The 20,862-nt window shown below is 38.0% G+C and overlaps 2 protein-coding genes and 1 long non-coding RNA gene across 5 annotated transcripts; 2 read left to right on the forward strand and 1 right to left on the reverse strand.

Moving 5' to 3' along the window:
- The first annotated feature begins 227 nt into the window (after window positions 1-227).
- Window positions 228-13,062, forward strand: LOC132797002 (myb-like protein I). Of its 3 annotated transcripts, XM_060808404.1 has the most exons (3): window positions 229-381; window positions 491-638; window positions 11,226-13,062. In XM_060808404.1, the coding sequence occupies exon 3, from the start codon at window positions 11,236-11,238 to the stop codon at window positions 13,003-13,005; it is 1,770 nt and encodes a 589-aa protein (XP_060664387.1). In that variant the 5' UTR covers window positions 229-381; window positions 491-638; window positions 11,226-11,235; the 3' UTR covers window positions 13,006-13,062. The 3 variants fall into 3 exon arrangements, with proteins under 3 accessions (XP_060664388.1, XP_060664387.1, XP_060664386.1); XM_060808405.1 differs by having other exon boundaries at window positions 228-638; window positions 11,229-13,062; XM_060808403.1 differs by having other exon boundaries at window positions 229-638.
- Window positions 13,063-14,700: 1,638 nt separating this feature from the next.
- LOC132797010 (uncharacterized) lies at window positions 14,701-17,492 on the reverse strand. Its single transcript, XR_009633617.1, has 3 exons — window positions 17,402-17,492; window positions 16,605-16,917; window positions 14,701-15,074 (listed from the first exon to the last, which is right to left on the reverse strand). It is a non-coding gene; the product is annotated as an uncharacterized LOC132797010 (long non-coding RNA).
- A 126-nt stretch (window positions 17,493-17,618) lies between these two features.
- LOC132797004 (DBF4-type zinc finger-containing protein 2 homolog) lies at window positions 17,619-18,813 on the forward strand. Its single transcript, XM_060808408.1, has one exon. It carries the CDS (start codon window positions 17,766-17,768, stop codon window positions 18,732-18,734), a length of 969 nt encoding a protein of 322 aa, XP_060664391.1. The 5' UTR covers window positions 17,619-17,765; the 3' UTR covers window positions 18,735-18,813.
- Window positions 18,814-20,862: the final 2,049 nt, after the last annotated feature.

Raw genomic sequence — 20,862 nt, forward strand, 5'->3', positions numbered from 1 at the left:
GCACCACCAACATCAGCAGCAACAGCATCAGAAGCAGCAGCAGCAACAGCAGCAACACCCACCCAAGTTAGCGGCAACCGTCGGCTGCTGTTGCTGCTTATGCCTCGTTTCATTTTCAACAACAAATTCATAATTTTAAAACCGTGCCGAATGCTCGAGTTGGCTCGGGCTAAGGACTCGCGTCTAGTGGCAAAACGGATTCGCATTCGGATTCGGATTCAGATTCGTTAACGTTGCCGTGCGCCATGCGCTGCGTATCCTGCGACGTCCTCACTGACTCACTGAGTGAGTGCCGCATGCCAGGCGGGCGTTCATTTCATTTGATTTTTAACTGTCATCGACGGCAGTTCACCACTCAGTACTCAGCACTCAGCACTCAAAGTATCTTTGACTCCCTTTCGAATTGTGTCTCAAACAACGTGCTGTAGTTCCGTACTTAACAGCCGAATATTCCAATTTTTTTTAATTAATTTTTTTTCTTTTGCTATAGTGAATAATACTTTGTGAACCCGAAAAGAATAAACAATCGGTATCAATGAAATGTGAGTGTGTGCCAATGATCGAGGATTATCAATTGAATAAAGAAACATAATTGCGGAGACAAAAAACTTAAATAAGAAAACTACTTTACATCCAAAGTAAGATATTTTTAATATTTAATATCTATAATGGTGCTTACGGATTTATTGTTAACACAACTGAAACAGAGTTTAAACAGATTTCCATACAGATAAAGAAATGTAAAGATCTGCCAAATATAAAACGGTTTTGATATGATTATTTGTATTTTTGAAATCATCGCAAAATAATTTTTCCCGAAAAAATGTTATACATTTTTTATTATTATAAAAGGAATAACTTTTTATATTTAATTTTTTTCACAATAATATTGAAAAGTGATATTTATTTATTGTGTTTAATATATCTTAAGCGATTGCACATATTTTCCATAGTGCAAAGTGTTTACTTAATCCTTTAATATAATAATTAACGTCAAATTTTAAATGCCTTTTTATGATATTACAGCTGTAACAAGTATATATTATATTAATATTAAAATTGTGTATAATGAAGTTTAGACATCGAAATTAAGAAGTTTACTGAATATCATACATTTATTTTGGAAGAACATAAACAAACATGTAATAGAAAAGATAAACATTGTATAGATTATTACCTTAGTTGTTCATAGAAGCAAATTGTGATTTTTAAATAATATTCTTCAATTTTAAATTTCGTATAATTTTCGCTTTATGTTTAAAACATTCTTACTAATTATAATAACTTAATTAATTATTTTTTCGCTTTAACTTTTAATTATCATTTCATTATTTTCAAATTGATCAGAAATCATGAAAACTTTGTTGGTTTTCAATTTTTATGAACTCTTTACGTTGCCCCAAAAAGTATGCTACAATTTCATGTAGTTCTGTTCATTGCAATTTCTATAGAAATTACTTACACAATAATGTTAATAATATGTGCAAATGTGCGCCCAATCTGATATAGTCCAAAACAAATTCTGGCGTAATTCAGGATTGAGCTGGAAGGATTAAGTTCGTCCGCTTGGGACCATTTCAATTGTGAGCATCGTAACTCGTAACTCAAGTGGACAAAGTGCCGCAGTGTTTGGCACTTTGTTGAGGTTGTGCCGCGAGCAACCACTGAACTCCCACTGAACCCTCAACACAGGAGCGAGCGAGTCTATCAAATCAAACTGAACCCTGGCAAAAGAGCCCGAAACTCAATCCACAAGTTGAGTGCAAACAAAGCGCATAAACTGCAAAATTATTTAAGCATAACTCATACGCACGAAGGTGCAGCCAAGCGTCAGGGATTGCAGTCGACACACACACACACACACACACACACACCCATACACACATACACAACACGCACATCAATCTCAGTGAAATGTCCTCGAAAAGGGTTCAAATCAAATTCGATTAGGGTAACGATGTGTTGTTGCCTCTCCCATGTGTTGGCTCACACGATGAGGACATCGTGGCCATGGAGTCGGAGTCGGAGTCGGAGTTAAATGCGAGTTGCCAGCGAGTCCAGAGGGCGGAGTTGTGTGCTCGAGTCCTGCGGCAGGTCCTGGTCCTGGTCCGTTTCTCACACACACATGCCAAAAGAGCCACAAGTGGCACATTATTTTAATTCGCAGTCAAACGTTGTAACGTTAACACCACGACCACAACAACATGTCCATCTCCATGTAAGTGGATGACTCTATATGTTTCTGCGTGTTTACGTGTTACTGTGTGTGTGCGTGTGTGTGTTTGGGTGCTATTTGGGGGAAAGTTGAACAAGGGCTTAGACGGTTAGCAGTTATGGAAAATATGAAAAACGACCACAGCAAATTGTCATCACATGCTCAGTACTTAAAATGTTGAGCGCCTTACTTAAAAAAACCTCAGCTGCTTAAGAAGATATAATACTGAATTTATGTTTACAATTCTGTTACCGATAGATATATAAAGACGTTGTATATGACAGTTTACTACCAGTCTTATGAAATATAAAATCATTGGATTGATTGATTTTAAGAATATTTAAGTTTGAAGTTCTTTAAACATGTATTCTTGATTAGGTTTTGATTTGTGTTTTACAAAAATTATAAAAATAGAAAATCTAATACACAATTTACACAGTTTTTAAATAATATTCTTTAATTTTTAATTCTATATCATTTTCGACTTGATTTTTTTTATTATTAATGAAGTATTTATTTCCCTTCAAGGATTAATTACCATTATCAACTAATTAACAAGTATGAAAGGACTAAAATATATCGTAAGCTATATTTGGTGTATCGATATGGTACTACAGGAATCATAAATACAATAGTTATTATTGTGTGTACAATTGTCGCTATAGCTTAAAAATTACGCTTGTTATTGTCGATTTCCGAGAGCGGAAGTGGAAGTGGCAAAAAAAAGTATAGCTCTATTTCGTATAGTCTCTCAGATCTAGGTGTTCATATAGACGGATGGACAAGCGGATAGACGGATAGCTGTATAATCTCGGCTGTTGACGCTGATCAGGAATATATATATTTATGATGTCGGAAATGACTGCTTCCGTCAGTTATATTTCCAGCAGAAACAAAGTTATAATATTCTTTTAAACTATGGGTAGCAAGTATGAAAACAAACGCAAACTTTGATCTAATACTTTAGCAAATATTCTATTAATTTAGTAAAATTTTAATAAAATTTCTTATAAATTAACAAAAATGTAAAAATCTATGAATCATATTGTATGATTCACGTATTTTTGAGGCGGAACGATTGCTGTTTTATTAAAAGATCACTAAATTAGCTTTGAGAAAATAAAATATAACCACTGACAAAGACTTTCTCTTTATGTATTTTTAATCGAAAACTTATAAACAATTGACAGACCTTCAAAGTTATGATTTATTATTTCAGTTTTGATTAATAGTATATATTCAAATAGCTTTTAGAAGACAATCAACTGCAAGTGTCTCACATTTGTTTATTCAAAAAAACTAAATTATGGCTTCCAATATATAACATATATTAGGTTGGCCAAAAAGTCTTGCGGTATTTTTATTGAATTTTCAATTGTTCATAAAATTGGTTAGAATAATGCGATTTAAGTCAAATATGCGCCGTTTTGTTCGATGACGAGTTCCCAACGAGATGCCAACTTCATAATGCCCCTCTTATAGAAGCTCGCTTTTCTATTGGCAAAAAAACTCGGAGAGCCAATTTTCACAGGACTCTCTTGTGGCCAATTTCCGACTACCAAGGTCGTTCGCCATGGACAGAAATAGGTGGTAATCACTTGGTGCGAGATCCGGACTATACGGTGGATGCAATAGAACCTCCCATCCGAACTCCCGGAGCTTCTGGCGCGTCACCAAAGATGTGTGTGGCCTGGCGTTGTCCTGATGGAAGACAATTCGGCCTCTGTTGACCAAAGATGGCCTCTTCTACTTGAGTGCTGCATTCAAGCGGTCCAGTTGTTGGCAGTACAGGTCCGAATTGAGCGTTTGGCCATAGGAGAGCAGCTCATAGTGGATGATTCCTGCCAATCCCACCAAACACACAGAAGAACCTTCCTGGCCGTCAATCCAAGCTTGGCCACCGTCTGGGCAGCTTCACCGCTTCTCGACCACGACCGTTTGCGCTTCACGTTATCGTAAGTGATCCACTTTTCATCGCCAGTCACCATCCGCTTCAAAAACGGGTCGATTTTATTGCGATTCAGAAGCGATTCGCATGCATCCATACGGCCAAGAATGTTTTTTTGCGTCAAGTCGTGTGGCACCCATACATCTAGCTTTTTTTTTAATCCAAGCTTCTTCAAATGGTTTAAAACGGTTTGATGACTCATGCCAAGCTCTTGGCCGATGCTACGGGTGCTACTATGCCGATCTCTTTCGATCAATTCGGCGATTTTATCGCAATTTTCGACGACAGGCCTTCCGGACCGTGGCGCATCTTCGACCACCTCCGCACCAGAACGAAAACGTTGAAACCATCGTTGTGCGGTGGAAATGGAAACTGTATCGGGTCCATAAACTGCACAAATTTTATTGGCAGCATGAGTTGCATTTTTGCCTTTATCGTAGTAGTACTGTAAAATATGCCGTATTTTCTCTTTATTTTGCTCCATGTTTGTGACGCTATAACTCACGAACGACTCAAGACAAACAACAATAAATCAAACACGTGTTAGCGCGGGAAAAGAGCTTTCCAAAAAGGTATCGCATGAACCGATTCGATAAATAGAACTAGAACTACGCGCTTGCAAAGACACCTATCGGAAATACCGCAATAATATAACAGCTTGAGAAAAGTACAATAATAAAAACTAGAGCAAATTTAAATAGAATTTTTAATTTTGATTACTTTGCTGTACTTCGAAATTGAATTTTAAACTTTCTTCAAATTAATGAAATTTCTATTTACTATAAAAATGTATTGTGTATAGTCCGCATTTAAAAGTTATTTATTAATTTATTTAAAAGGTTAGTTATAATTAAAATTAATACTAACACTATTGATAAAGCAATGGCAGCGAAGGCCTTCAGCTAGTTAAAAAACATAAGACTCAATTAAAATGATATATTAATCTATGTTGTATATAGTTTGCATTTTTAAGCTAAAAACAAATGTAAGATTCTATATATCTATTTCTATTTCTATTTCTATTTCTATTTCTATTTCTATTTCTATTTCTATTTCTATTTCTATTTCTATTTCTATTTCTATTTCTATTTCTATTTCTATTTCTATTTCTATTTCTATTTCTATTTCTATTTCTATTTCTATATCTATTTCTACTTTTATTTCTATATCTATTTCTACTTTTATTTTTATTTATATTTCTATTACTATTTATATTTCTATTTATATTTCTATTTTTATTTCTATTTCTATATCTATTTATATTTCTTTTTCTATTTCTATTTCTATTTATATTTCTATTTATATTTCTATTTATATTTCTTTTTCTATTTCTATTTCTATTTCTATTTCTATTTCTATTTATATTTCTATTCATATTTCTATTTATATTTCTATTTCTATTTCTACTTCTATTTATATTTCTATTTCTATTTCTATTACTATTTCTATTTCCATTTCTATATCTTTTTCATGTCACTTTGCTGAGAGGCATCAATGCTGCAGCGTTTCAATTACGCTTAGAGTTCTAACTCGTAGCTCCCAGTGGAATGTAATTGTAGTGCCCTCGGTTGGACTTCAGTTAGTGTTATTCAGATTCAGCGCCCTTTTACGAGTATGTATGTAAGGGTTGTATCGCTTCGTTTTGGAAGAGGGAATGACCTCTCACCTCAGTCTTTCGAACTGAGTTGATTCGAGTTGAATCGAGTTGGGTTGAGTAGATTTAAGTGTGCCGTCTGGCTAAGCCTTGTTTGATATGCTGTAATTATGTTATAAGGTTGTTTTCCGCAAAGTGCTAGTCAAGTGAAAGTGTATGTGTGTGTGTGTGTGTGAGTGTCGAAGCAACCACGCAACAGGAGCTCATCTGAATCTGAATAGAGTTATAGAGTGGCCAGGAACACAAGAGTTCAGTTGAGGGTTGTCCGGGGGTTGCTTTGATTTATGGCTGACGGTATCAATCAAAAGTGGCCTCGCTGCAATCGTTGACAGCGTTAAGCACCACCAGCAACCACAGCAACCACAGCCACAAACTCTGCTCCAAGAAAGTTTCTAGTTTTATTTGCCCCAAGATAAACATGACGAAGTTGCAGTCGGTTTGTTGCACTTTTACCACAGCTGCCGCGCATTAATCTCGGCACAAAAGTTAAGAAGACGTTGGCCAACTTCTTTGTTGACGTGGCCATAAAAATTAGCAGCATTCGCTTGCCGACAGCAGCAGCTGCTGATTGAATATTAAAATGCTGCCAGCAACTGTGGCAATTAAAGCGCTGCCGCAGCCAATCCATCAGTTAATCCAGGGGATGGGGAGGGAAGGGGAGGGTAGGGAGAATATTATAGTGGACGGCGCCACGCCTTAATTAGCATAATCTAATTTCAACTTTGTCAGAAATGATTCTTCTTTTACTGTTGCTTCTGCTGCTTCTGCTGCTGATGTTGCCAAAAAATGCAAATCAACTAACGGAACGCAGCCAATTTGTGTGCTCTTCCCCTCCTCCCCCTTCCGCACCTCCTCCTCCACTTGACGCCGCCTGACGACGACTGTTAAAAACTTTTATATTTTTACAACGAAATGAAAAAACAATAAAATGGGAAAAAAAAATTGAGAAATTAAACCAACAACAAGATGACAACAGCAACAGCCTCGACAGCAAACAGCGGCGACGGTTTGTTAAAAACTTTTCCCCACTTTTCATTTTCATTTTTTATACCCGCTACCCATAGGGTAGAAGGGTATTATAACTTTGTGCCGGCAGGAAATGTATGTAACAGGTAGAAGGAGGCATCTCCGACCCTATAAAGTATATATATTCTTGATCAGCGTCAACAGCCGAGACGATATAGCCATGTCCGTCTGTCCGTCTGTGTGTCTGTCCGTCCGTCCATATGAACACCTAGATCTCAGAGACTACGAGAGATAGAGCTATAATTTCTTTTCGACAGCATTTGTTATGTTTGCACGCAGAGCAAGTTTGTTTCAAATTTTTGCCACGCCCCCTTCCGCCCCTGTAAATCAAAAAAATCGAATAACAAGCGTAATTTAGCTAGCTAGAGTTGCGAATTTTGGTATATACAGTAATATCTAAAATAGTTATGATTCCTGAATTTGGTTACGATCAGATAAAAATTGTCGAAGTTATTAAATAAATACTTTCGTATGGGCAAAAACGCCTACTTACTAGGGGTCTTAGTTGCTTTGTCTGACAATCTGGTATATTGTTCCGGTATATTTTGAATGTGGTACTATATCGATATGCCAAATATACCACTTAGTATATTTTTAGTATTTTGGTATATTTTAAAAATAATACCGCAATATTTTGCTTTCATTCAAAATGGGTAGCGGGTATCTCACAGTCGAGTACACTCGACTGTAGCTTTCTTCCTTGTTTTTTTTTTGTTTGCTCCTTTTTTGTTAGATGCGAAAATGAAAGAGCAACAAGACGAGTTTTGCCATAGACCAGTTGTGCTGTCTCTAGCGGAGGTGAGAGGTGTTTGTGGGGGGGCGTTTAGAATTGACAGCCACAGGATACGGGCAACTGCGTGCGTTGCCACACCGCAGCAACAGCGACGGCGACGGCGTCAAGTGCCTTAACAGTTTGGCAGGCGAACATAACAATTGAGTTTGTTTCCCTCACTCTCTTCGAATGTGTGTGTGAATCGGTGTGAGTGCGACATTATGAACGGGAACTGGGGACAGACGGAGTTGGCAGCTGTTGAAACATTTAATTTGCTGGAATTTGGCGCATCATGTAAGCTTATTAACAGACTGTGACTGTGACTGTGAGGTGTGTCCATGATTGTGCCTCCTCTGTGTGTACGTGTGTGTGTCTGCTTGTGTGTTTTTATGTCGTCTTGTTTTTTTATGCAAATTATGCGAGTGACACACGTGACGTGCCTCAGCAGCCAGGCAGCCAGGCAGGCAGGCATTACCCCTTCCCTTTTTGAGTCAGCTAACAAAAGAGCTGTGACACTTTTAAAATGCATCTAAAACTGCAGTTTTTAGCGTTGTCGATCGCTGTTAAATACAAATACGCTGTTAACTTTAACAGAGGATCGCTTGCAGAAGCTATGCAAACACTAATTATGCAGAGCGCTGTTAAATGCAAGTGCGCTGTTAACTTTAACAGAGGGACGCTTGCAGAAGCTAAGCAAATACTAATTAGGCAGAGTGCTGTTAAATGCAAATGACCTGTTAAATCGCATGTTAACTTTAACCTAGCGACGAAATTAGCAGAATGAGCTGTTAAGTCGCAAGTTGACTTTAACAGAGCGACGCTTTTTTGCAGAAGCTAAGCAAATACTAATTAGGCAGATCGCTGTTAAATAGAAATGCTCCGTTTAGTCGCATGTTAACTGAAGAGCTATTGAGCATTTTCTATAGCTATTAATAGCAATGGCTGATAAATTAAGAGCGAGTTTCCGCCTTACAATTTCTGTATATTTATGTTATCTCATAGTGGCTACTGTTGAACCAAATATTAACTTTAACAGGCCGAAGCTTTTTGCAGAAGCTATGCCAATACTAATTAGGTAGATCGCTGTTAAATCGCATGTTAACTTTAGCATAGCGACGCAATTAGAAGAATGAACTGTTAAGTCGCAATTTAACTTTAACAGAGCGATGCTTTTTCCAGAATCTAAGCAAATACTAATTAGGCAGATCGCTGTTAAATGCAAATGCGCTCTTAAGTCGCATGTTAATTGTTAACCTATTGAACTTTTTTGCAAATGAAACAAACAAAAAAGAGGCTGATAAATCAAGAGCGTGTTGAACTTTACAATCTTTTCACATTTACGTTATCAAATATTATTACCAAACCAAATATTAACTTTAACAGGCCGAAGCTTTTTGCAGAATCGAAGCAAACATTAGGTGAACGTATTGACCTTTAAGTATTATTAAAATTTTCCATTATTACTGGGTTTTTTTAATGGAATTTTTGAATAATAATTTATAATAGTATTCGTTAACTTTTTAACTGATGGTCCAGCTAAATAAATCGAAAAGAAAATGCAATTAAAATATGTTCAAAGAATTAGTAAACTTTATGGACTGTAAACTATTATAGTACTATTATAATTGTTAAAGCACTATTCGAATTAAAGCTGTAAATATGATGGACTATCAGTATTGAGATATTTATTAAATATATGTTTTAAATAGTAAGTTTATAAAACTATTAAAACACTAATGCAAATATGTATGAGGAATTGTAGGATAATTAAAAAAGCAAACGCTATTATTCGCAGCAGTAATCCTTTTTCTCCTGCTTGGGACATTAAGAGTCCTTGCTGTTTGAGGAGCAACGCCTGAGTACACACAGACTAGCGCCAGCTGGGCGAATGAGAAATCACTTTTAATTGCCATTAGACGGGAAATGAATAGAAAGTCGAGTGTGCATGTAAAAGGTAGACTCCTCTGCTGCTGCTGTGGCATTCAACACTAGTTGTAGAATGAGGCATGTTGCAGTCGCTGTCGCTGTGTTGCTGTTGCTGTTGTTGTTGCTGTGGCAGGAGGCGTGCACAGCATTGAACAGAGAACAGAGAACACAGAGTCGAGATGAAGACGTTAACGAAGACAATGCAAATATGGACATAAATCTTGAACAACGTCTTATTCAAGTCAACAGCAGAACGAAAGTTAAACACAAAACTAAGCTGTAACCAAATTGAAAACTGAAATCTGAAAACTTCAACTAAATCCACGAATGACAATGAAAATGCTTCGTTCTGCCTTGCTGGCATCTGAGTTAGAGATGCTCATGCTTCAATCACATTTAGTTGAGTTAATGAATGGACAATCAAATTGAAATTTAAGTACATCACAAACCAATCCTTGAGTTGATCACAAATGTTTCTTTGGCAGCTAATTTTCAATTTCAAATTATTTTTTCGTGCACTTTGGTTTAAATATGTTATACGTTCAAAATGTGATTCTTATTTGACCTAAAATTATAAAAAAGAAATAAAAATCGTGTTAAAATCAAGAATAAAATCTTGAATTTAGATTATTTGATTTTAAAATGTAACCAAGAAGGTTTATTTTTAAAGCAAGATCAAAATTCTACAATAATTATAGAATGCTCATTCTTAAAATTCAAGATGATAATCTCTACTTACTGAGCTAACAGAAACAATATCGGAAATAAGATTCTATTTTCAACGGAAGCGAATTCCAACATTTTACGAAACAAAAACAACCTTTTTTTTAAGATCGAAAAGTTCTTAATTCAAAATTTGCAATCTTCTTTTCAATCTAGAATAAAACATAATTGAAAAAGGATTTTAATCTTAAGATATGATGTTTTTCATCTTAAAATGCTTGATTTAAGATTTCTTCAACCTAAAAATATTATTTCAAAATTGTTTTTTTTTAAGTCTGAATAAAACTTACTTAGTTCAAGACTTGCCATCTATTTTTGTATCTAGGTTTTTTTCTCTCTGTGTATAATTAGCAATATGTATTGTGCTAATTTTTATTACAATGATCAACTGGAAGACTAATTTTCAATTAATGGCAATTGATTTCTTAATGAGATAATAGTCAGTTTGGTATTAAAAGTGTCTGCTCTTTTCTTACTTTAAACGTTATTATAAACAATTTTGAACATTTAGTAATACTAAGTTTAAGGGCTGTTCTTGCCTTTAGAATTACGCTTGTTATTCGATTTTATTGATTTGCAGGGGCCGAAGGGGGCGTGGTAAAAATTTGAAACAAACTTGATCTGCGTGCAAACATAAAAAAATCTGTCGAAAATTGTAGCTCTATCTATTATAGTCTCTGTGATCCAGTGTTTCATACGGACAGACAGACAGACGGACAGACTGACATGGCTAGATCGTCTCGGCTGTTGATGCTGATCAAGAATATATATACTTTATAGGGTCTGAGATGCCTCCTTCTACCTGTTACATACATTTCCCTTCCCTTTATACCGGGTATAAAAACCAGTTAAACCAATGAATATTCGTGCTTTTCGTGTCACGTGACACGATCGCATCTCTAACTTGAGTCAACTTCAGGTTGTTTGCTAAAGGAATTATTGTACTTTCTTCTGCTTGTAGCAGTCGCAACATGAAGGACACCAACGGCAACAGCAACAGCAACAGCAGCAATGCACACGCGTCCAACGGCAATAGTAACAATGGCAACGGCAGCAACAACAACAACAACAACAGCAACACTGTCGCCAGTGGCAACGCCGCTGTGGCTGGCACGCCCCCAACGGCTCAGCAAACAGCGGCAACAGTTGCAACGGGACAACAGTCGCTGCAGTCACAGCAACAGCAACAGCAGCAGCAGTCACAGCAAGCAGGAGGACAACAGCAACTGACGCCGCGGAAGAGCAACATTCATGAGCTGCGCAATCAGGATTATGTGAGCCGCCTTATGGCTGCCACGCCCCCATATTTGTACTCGGCTCCCGTGGGTCCGAACAATTACTTCTTCAGCGATATGCTGCGCTCGCTGGTGCAGACGCGCAACAACGAGACGGCGCGAGTGTTGCAACTGCAACAGCAGCAGCAACAGCAACAGCAGCAACAACAACAACAGCAACAACAACAGCAGCAACAGCAGGCGGCATTGGTGCGACGATCGAGGAAGCGTTCGTGGTCGCATCGTCCTTACTACGAGCAGCTGCGTGAGCGTCGCGATGCCGAGGAGAAACAGCAACATCAACAGCAGCAGCAACAACAACAGCAGCAGCAGCAACATCAACAGCATCACCAGCAACAGCAGCAACAACAACAACAGCAGCAGCAGCTGCAACATGTGAGCAGCACGGCAACAACCACGGTTGAGAAGCCACTCGAATTGACCAACAAGTCAGCAGCCACGCCCACTCCTACACCTACGCCCACGCCATACGGCTACACAAAGCTGGAGACAAAGCCGCTGGTGAAAGCAGCATTGGGCGGCGCCGTCGACAACACGCTGCAGGACAACACACCGCCAGCAGCCTCGTTGCCGCCACAGGATCTGGTGTTGCCTCCCCGGCCCCCCGTGTGGTATCCACCGTTGTATGCACCGTATGGCATCGATCCGCTGCACTTCTTCATCGATCTGCGCGTCTCGGGGCACATCTACGATCGCAAGAAGGAGAACGTCTCGCCGCTCTCCAACAGCAACAACAGCAGCAGCGCCACCTCAGCGTCCGCGGCAGCAACCGCAGCTGCTGCTACTGGTGCTCTCCTCTCCGCAGAGGATTCAGCAGCAGCAGCAGCCGCTGCGAGCAACTTGTCGAGCAGCAATAATCTGCTGAGCAAGCAGCGACATGGCTCCGCCTTCACAGTCCCCATCCCAAAGTCAGCGCAGAGCGATGCCATCAATCTGTGTGCCAACGGCGGCAACAGCAGTCTAACCGACAATCCGGCTGCTGCGCTGGGCAAGTTCGAACACTATGCCAAGTACTATGATCTCGGAGAGAGCAAGGAGAATAATCAGCCGGCAGCCAGCACAGCAGCAGCAGCTGCTGCTGCCGCCGCCGCTGCAGCGAATTTGTCCAAGTCGGGCGCCAGTTATATGCTGCAGCATCTGCCGCGACTTTACAGTCAGTTCGCCGCTCAACAGGAGGCGGCGGCAGCGGCCGCTGTTGTCGGTGTTGTCGGTGGCTGTGATCTCGATGCCAAGTCGGAGTCGGCTTCGGCTTGTGCCGATTTGTGTGACGATGATTCGCTGGGACGCGGTTCGAGTGACACCGCTGGCGCTCTGCTCGAGAGCAACAGCTTGCAGAACGATCGGGACATCGATGTCGAGATCATTGACTCCATCAAGTATCGCACCGATGGCGAGAGCAGCCGCTGTTCCAGCAACGATGAGGCCTCCGTCACGCAGATCGATTAAGATCGGGCTCCCAACTTTATGTGTTCGTGTTCGTGTTGCATCCCAATAAAGAAGTCACTTGGCTAATGAAAATATCGTTTTTTTTTATACTCGTATGTAGAACATATTTTAGGTGGTTTTTTTTAGCATACAAGTTTCTTACTATACACATTTGTGACAGCGTCTATAAGGAAGCATCTCTAACTTGATAAGGTATACCATATGTATGTGAATTCTTCGTCAGCATCAAGCGAATCGAGTTGATATGTTTTGGTTGACTATCAGGTATGTTTTCAATTGCTTGGTATATTTTGAATGTAATAGTATATTGATATACTAAATATAGATTTTTGGCATATTTCAGTATTTGTCACGTAGATTAATTCACTATTTTGCTTTTATATTGTTCGGTAAATTTTAGTATTTTTGCGGTAAAGAATAATACTGCACTATTTTATTTTGTTGTTTGATATATTTTTTGTATTTTTCCGGTATATTAATTTGATATATTTTAAGAATAATATCGCATTATTTTGTTTTCATTGAAAATGAGTATCAGGTATCATATAGTCGCTTTCTAACTTGTTTTTGAATTGTTTTAGTTATTATCTTGCATTGACTTTTGCATAACAATATCGACAAAATGTTCCTTACCTACGCAGAAACAGAAAAATAGTTCAAAAATCATTCTTAGCTCTAATTAAAGTGCTAATCAAGAGCTATAAGACTTATCTTTATTGAAAATAAAGAAATGTTTTGGTATATTCTTTTTTCACTTTAAAAACGTTTTCGTTAGAGAATTATACTATATATTATAAATGTAATATTTTTATATTAACTGACATATTTGAGCGAAAAATTAAATGTTTTCAATATTTCAATATTTTAAAAATATGAAATATTTTAAATATTTAATTTGCACTTTAATTGCTCAAATATAATTCTAGCTAAAAACTCAAACAACAAGAATTATAAATATATTATAAACAAAATAATGATGAAACCTGAAAGCAGAAGCTAATGATCTCTTACATTTACCATGAGTAAATGATTTTGTTTGTTAAAAACAAAATGAAACCATTGTTCAATATAGGCACAACTTAAATAATGACGCAGTGGAATATGTTCAACAACTTGTTAATGTAGCTGCAGCTCCTTCCCACTGAATAAATGTCACTGCTATTGTTGTGTTCATGTGCTGTTAATTGACGGAACATCCTCCATCAGCTTGAGGTCCACTCAGACTCCATTCGCAAGACGCGCCTCAAAGTATGCAACGGCAAACGGCAAACGGCAAAAGCAATTTCATAAATCATTTGACGCCGTCTCGCGCTCATTTTGCCAGCCTCAAGGCATTTTTTAAATCGTCGTCGCGCAAAATTGTCAAGCTGCCTTCCCTTTCCGTCCCCCGTATGCTCCTCTGCTATCCCCAAGATCTTTGCCAGAGTTCTCTCACTCTCTCTCCCTCCCTCCCTCTCTTTCTCTCTCGCTCTCGCCATCTCATGCCATCATTTTCCCCCGTTGTTGTCGCATTACACGCCTGACTACGCTTTGTGTAAATTAAAACTGCTGCCGGCAGACTGCCACGCCTCCACCCTTCGCCCCCCTCTTGAGCACGCCTTGGCATAAGAATTGTCACAGTGCGAGCTCTTCTCTTTCGCTCTGGTTTTTTTTGTGTGCAGCATGATTTTATTTTTATTCTGCTTTTGCATTTTTATTTGTAATTTTTATTTGCGCACAGGATATTAATTTTTACACCATTCATTGATTTTGTTTGCGCGCGGGCGCGTAATGAACAAGCACGATACGAGAGCAGTCGCAGCCTTTATTTTTTGTCGCCTTTTTTGTGTGTGTTTTTTTCCCAATGACCGATGGGCGTGGCAATTGGCCGCCTTATGCGCTCCACCAGCTCCATTTCCGTTTCCGCTGCTCTTGCCATCATCATATGCGATATATCCTGTAGACAACGTTTGCGAGTGTTTAATGCTCTCCTATTTGAATTTACTCGTTGTGGATCGATTCGAATACCAAAAAAGATCAACATTTTATGCATTGAAAGTAGTTCTATAAGAAATACATCTAATGTCCATCTGTGTATGAAAGGAAGTTTTGTGATTCTTTAGGGGAAAATAATGATTATGTGTTAATTTCGTTTGATAAAAACTAACTAATAACTTTAAGAAGAGTAAAAAAGATTCTTATGGGCAATTCTGAAATGAAATATCTTTGCTTTATTTTTTCAAATTACAAAACTTTATTTAATGTTTATATGATTTTTATTGAAACAATCTATATTTTGCGATTTTTATAATAAAAATCAACTTTAATTTGTATAATAAAATTAAAAAAATAGAAAGTGAACTGAAAATAAAAATCATATTCAAAATTGTTTTAAAATCAAATTATAGATTTACATCATATTTAACAGTATCTTTAAATTTATTAATGTATATATAATCTGAGTAACTATAACATATAATATGTATGCTTCTGATCTGATCAAAAGATATTTCAGCAGATTTTTTCGATTTTTTTTTATAAAAATCCATTTTGTTTCTATAATAAAAAATGAATTAGAATAATTTTTTTTATGTGTGTAATTTATTATTTGTATTACTTAAATCAAATTCAGTAATTAAAAAAAAATTAATTATTTTATCTTATTTCAAAATTCCCTATATACATGTCTTTTATCCTCCGTGATGAAATTTGTATTTTGCTGTCATCGAAGTATGCGTAGAGAACTGTTTTATAATAGCTGGAATTTCTATAATTAGTTTTGAAGTAAATTAAAATGCATTTGGAATTGAAAAAGCTGAAAAAATGTATTTTAGAAATAATCTCTACTTCTTTTTGATACATAGTCTTTAAATATACATAAGCTTATCTAATGGAAATTTCAAATTTATTTCACAGTGTGCTGTGGGAATTGAAATAATAATATTTAAATTGCAGTCCATCAGCAGCAGTCGTTGGTTGAGTAAACAAATCTATCAATTAGGAGAAAAGCTTTAAACTGTCAAAAGACGCCCACAAACACACAAACAAAGTTTGCAAGTTATCTGTGTGGTCTCTCACTCCTCTGGCTGAGAATTGAGAAATGCTTGTCGAGAGGATGCAAGCAGCATTGTTTGTTCAACCCCAGAACAATTCCCAAGCACTACCGACTCTTCCCCCTCCCCTTCCCCACCACCCACTCCCAAGCAAGGGGTTTTCATTTTTCCAGTTTTGCTGTTTTCTATGGCGCGTCTTGTCATTGGTAAAACTTTTTTGGCGCAAGTTGAGCTTATTGTCCCAGCCCAGGAAATCATCCCCCACCCCTTTTGACAGTGAGAACGCCTCAAGTAGCGGACGGGCGGACAGACGGACGGACTGCCAACCCCAACTCCGGGACTGCCAATCGCCGAGTGCTGCATGAATTATGAGCTCCACGGCAAAGATTTATGAATCCAAGAAGAACGAAAGAAAAAGAAAACCCGAGCTCAAGACAAAATCTGTCAGCTGTTAAGTTGCGTTGTAAATTTCCTGCAATTAGGTTGAATTTCAATTTCCCTCGATGCTCCGTTTTCGTTTTCCCCCCTCCCTTCCCCTCTCCCATCACGCTCCTGGCAAGTACTTACTTTGATTGCGATTATACAATGAAATGATGACAACAATTCAGCCTCAATCCATATCCATATCCTTTCTCCCCCCTTTTAGCTTTTAGCTCATAAATCATACAAGTCGATTTTTAGCGCGTTTTATCGATGCCTTTTGTTCGCCTTGTTCGACTGTACGTTGTTTCACATTCCTTTTGCTCTTGTTTGTCTTCTTTTTTCTTTTTTGGTTTTTTCTGATTGGCTGCCACTGCAGTTTTTCTGCCTCAATGCTTTGCCGAGCTTGGTGTCTGGTTGCAAATTTGCCAACTCGCCAAATTCCATGCATACTCGTATCCTATAAAAAGACAAGTTACAAAAAAATGACAAAAGCAAATATGTATATAGATAGACTAGTGAAATGGTAATGCAGATCAGGAGCATAAAATAAACAATACTAATAAAACTATTTTGAATATGGTTGCAATCCAATAGAATTATAATTTCAAAAGCGTTTTATTAAAACATCAAGGCAAAATAAAGTACTTTCGTTCGTTGAATCTAGAATTTGCAATGTTAAAACTTCAACGATATTGAAAAATTCTTTATGCAATTAAGAAATTCTTAACTTAAAAAAGTTCTTAAAATTCTTCAGTCAATAACGTTTGCTTTAAAAACTTTTATGGTTATACAAATTCTTAAATTAATCTTTTTCTCTGTATAATTTTTTTTTTAAATTAGCGTTTGTGACTTGTAAACATTTTTATATGTAGTTAACACAGTTGTTGCTTTAATATTACTTATAGATAATATGTATTTCCTCAGAAATGGGATTAAATTACTTTGTGTCTCTGCTTCGTATTTCCAGCTCTGTTGAATTGACATTAAGTTCTCCAATAGATTTCCACCATTCATTTATTTCTCATCTGTCAAATTTCCATTCTCGATTACAGCCTACTTTAATCGGAAAAACAATTTATGGAAGCAAAAATTTGAAATCTAGTTGTCCTTGACTTCGACTGAGAGCCAACATCATGAGAATTTCTCCAGGAATTTAGTCAGTCTCACTCCAGTCTCAGTTCGAACAACATCTAAATTGTAACAAACACTGAAAACAAAAAATTTTAAATTTTAGACCAAAATTTATATTGTCGAATTTTTTCGTTTCTTTTATTTTTTTCATTTATTTTTTTTTGGAAATCAAAAATGTGTTCTCCTTGCGGACCGTGCAGCCCCTGCGATCCATGCTGCGGGCCCTTCGAGTGCTCCCCCAAGTGCTACAATGCGGCGCAGTTGGAAGCCTTGCCCCAGTGTGCGCCCCGCATACCGCCGCCGTTCCCCAAGTGCATCACAGTCCAGCAGCCGCCGCGTCTGATATGCAAGAAGCGTGTGGTCTTCACCGAGAAGATCGTGCCAGAGCCGATGGTGGTGAACCGATGCAGACAGATCACGGTGCCCAAAGTTGTGGACGCCACGCGGGTGATCAAAGTGCCGAAGCTCATTTGGGTCTCGCAAATGGTGCGGGAGCCGCGTGTCATATACTATCCATCGATGATACCGGATCCCTATGTCGTCTGCTATCCGAAGCGCGTCTGCGAGCCACGCGAGGTCTGCCAGTCGATCTTGTGCCAGCCCAAGCCGCAGACCATCGATATTCCGCCGCCCCGCGAATACTGCTGCTATCCAAATGGACCCATCAACTACAAGCCGAGTGCCGCCTGTCCGCCCTGTCCGATTGGACCGTGTGCGCCCGGCGGTGCCTGCTGTCCACTGCCCTGCTTCTCCACCAATCAGTATCCGGTGTGCGAGACGCGTTGCGGTCCCTGCGGACCCGGACCCTGTGGCCCGGGACCATGTGGCCCTGGACGTTGTGGACCCTGTGGCCCCTGTGGTGGACCTTGTGCAGTGCCCAATTGTGGACCCTGTGGCCTGACGATGCCTTCGGGGCCGTATATTCCTGCGCCGTGTGGACCTTGTGGAACAGGTTGCGGCCCACTGAGCAATGGACCCTGCGGACCTTGCGGACCCTGTGGACCTTGTTCGCCGCCTTGTCCATATGAGTCGCCAGAGTGCGGACCTTGTTATCCTTGCGCACCAACGCCTTGGAATACACATTGTGGACCAGTCGGCCCCTGTGGCCCCCAAGTTCCATGTGGACCTTGTGGTCCATGTTAGAAAAGCCTTTGAAAGTCTATTTACGAGTCGGCCGAATCCCCGTTTATAAATGCATGAATAAAATATTGTGATACCAAAACTAGTCAATTATATTGCAATAGTCTTACCCCAAAGTGAGAATCTTAATGTCGAGAGAAGCTTCTTGTGCCCATCCGGCTGTAACCGCCCTCCTCAAATACATATACATATGTAACACAAGAACCATTGAGAATATTTTTTTTAGCTGCGATTACGAGTATTAGCAATATATTTGCAAGTATTCATTAGAAACAAATTCAGAAAGAATTCACTTGCTCAAGAATATGAGCAGTTTAAAGAAAAAATGTAGGTATAAGTAGTGTTCTTCTTTAAGCACGTTTTGCTATCGTTTAGTTGAACTGTTGACCTTTTCTCTAGCTCACCCGCATAGTTTACATATGGGTAATTCTCTGGTAAATATCGCGTGCGAACAGCTTTTCAGTGACAAAAAACATAAACTAAAACAATTTTAAAATTAAGTGAAGGTTTTTCTTAAAGCCTTGGATTAGCACTATTTTTAGAGCTAAGATTGATTTTAGTAACTTATTCTGTTTTACGATAAAATATATAAATTCGTTCATTTTTTGGGTTTGCGTACGAATTTGTTAATTTTTGCAATTATCAGAACAGAAAACAAAACAGAAAAAAAATTTCAAAACCATTCTTAGCTCTAATTAAACTACTAATATAGAGCTATAAAAATAACCTTTACTTATTTTTAAAATTGTTTCAGAATATGTTTTTTTTTTTTAATGAAAAGCTGGTCGCACACGACATCCCTCAGAGAATTACCCATATGTCACCTCCACGACGAGATCGAACCTTATAAAATGCCAGTTGAGCCAAATGAAATACCAGGCGAACATAAATTAGTAGCAAGCAGAAATACAAAAATGTTGGAGGCGCAGTAAAAGTATGCTGCAAAATATAAGTCGTTGAATTCTAAAAATGGCACATCCTAAAAGTATGCAAAGCTAATTTTTCTCATTTGCAAATTTGATGAGCCGCATTGCTGCAATTCATTTGCATCCTGAAAGTATGCTTTAAAATATAATCAGAAATGGAAGTAAAAGTATGCTGCAAATTATATATTGCATCAGCGCACACCGTATACAAATTGTCTAAGATTACAAAAGTGTCCTGTATTTCGGTCATTTGAATGCCGATCGTAATATCCTTTGAATCAAGGATCTCTCTAATAATGATACACTGATTGCTGTACTCAAAAGGACTAGAATCCTTACAGGATCCGAGATAAAGTGTAAATTTTATATAGTCTATATCTCGGTCATATCCTTATTGATCCTTGTGAGTCCTGTGTCAATCAAAGCGTACTCGTGAGTACTTTTATCCTGCCAAATTTGATCCTTATCGTCCTTGTAGTTCTCGAGTTATCCTCGAATTACTAATTTACGTATTTTCCATTAAGCCAATGGAACTGAAAAATTACAAGTATTTGATATCAATCGATAGCTTTGGTCCTTATGCTCCTTCCAATACATGTCCGCTGAAAATGGAACAGGATATGGCTGAGATATACGCATTTTTAATTTTTATATGCCATATTACACCATAAAAGTATGCTTTAAAATATTTTTACCCATTAATTTGTTAGCCGCAAACCAACGACGAGATCGAAGATTCAATGTAAAATGCCAGTTTAGCCAAATGAAGTACCAGGCCAACATAAATCAGCAGCAAGCAGAAATACAAAAATTTAGGAGGCGCAGTAAAAGTATGCTGCTAAATATAAGTTGTTGAATTCTAAAAATGGCACATCCTAAAAGTATGCCAAGCTAAATTTTCGCAATTTCAAATTTCATGAGCCGCATTACTGCAATTAATTTGCATCCTAAAAGTATACCTTAAAATATAATCAGAAATGGAAGTAAAAGTATGCTGCATAGTATTTACAAATTTGCTATGATTCAAAAAGTGTTCTGTATTTTGCCCATTGAAATGCCAATCGTATTAAATGACTATTCCATTATTTTTTTAAATTTTCTATTCTATTTTTAAATCTTCAGCTGTTGTTTTTTAAGCTTTCACAATTAAAAACATGAACATTAATCATTGCCAACATTTCCTGCAAAAGCAAATGGTTGATTGC

The sequence above is a fragment of the Drosophila nasuta genome, chromosome X (assembly GCF_023558535.2).
Source record: "Drosophila nasuta strain 15112-1781.00 chromosome X, ASM2355853v1, whole genome shotgun sequence".
Lineage (NCBI taxonomy): Eukaryota > Metazoa > Arthropoda > Insecta > Diptera > Drosophilidae > Drosophila > Drosophila nasuta.

Bases quoted from the DNA above. Each gene is read 5' to 3' on its own strand.
- LOC132797004 (XM_060808408.1), top strand. From the start codon at position 17,766: ATGTGTTCTCCTTGCGGACCGTGCAGCCCCTGCGATCCATGCTGCGGG.
- LOC132797002 (XM_060808405.1), top strand. From the start codon at position 11,236: ATGAAGGACACCAACGGCAACAGCAACAGCAACAGCAGCAATGCACAC.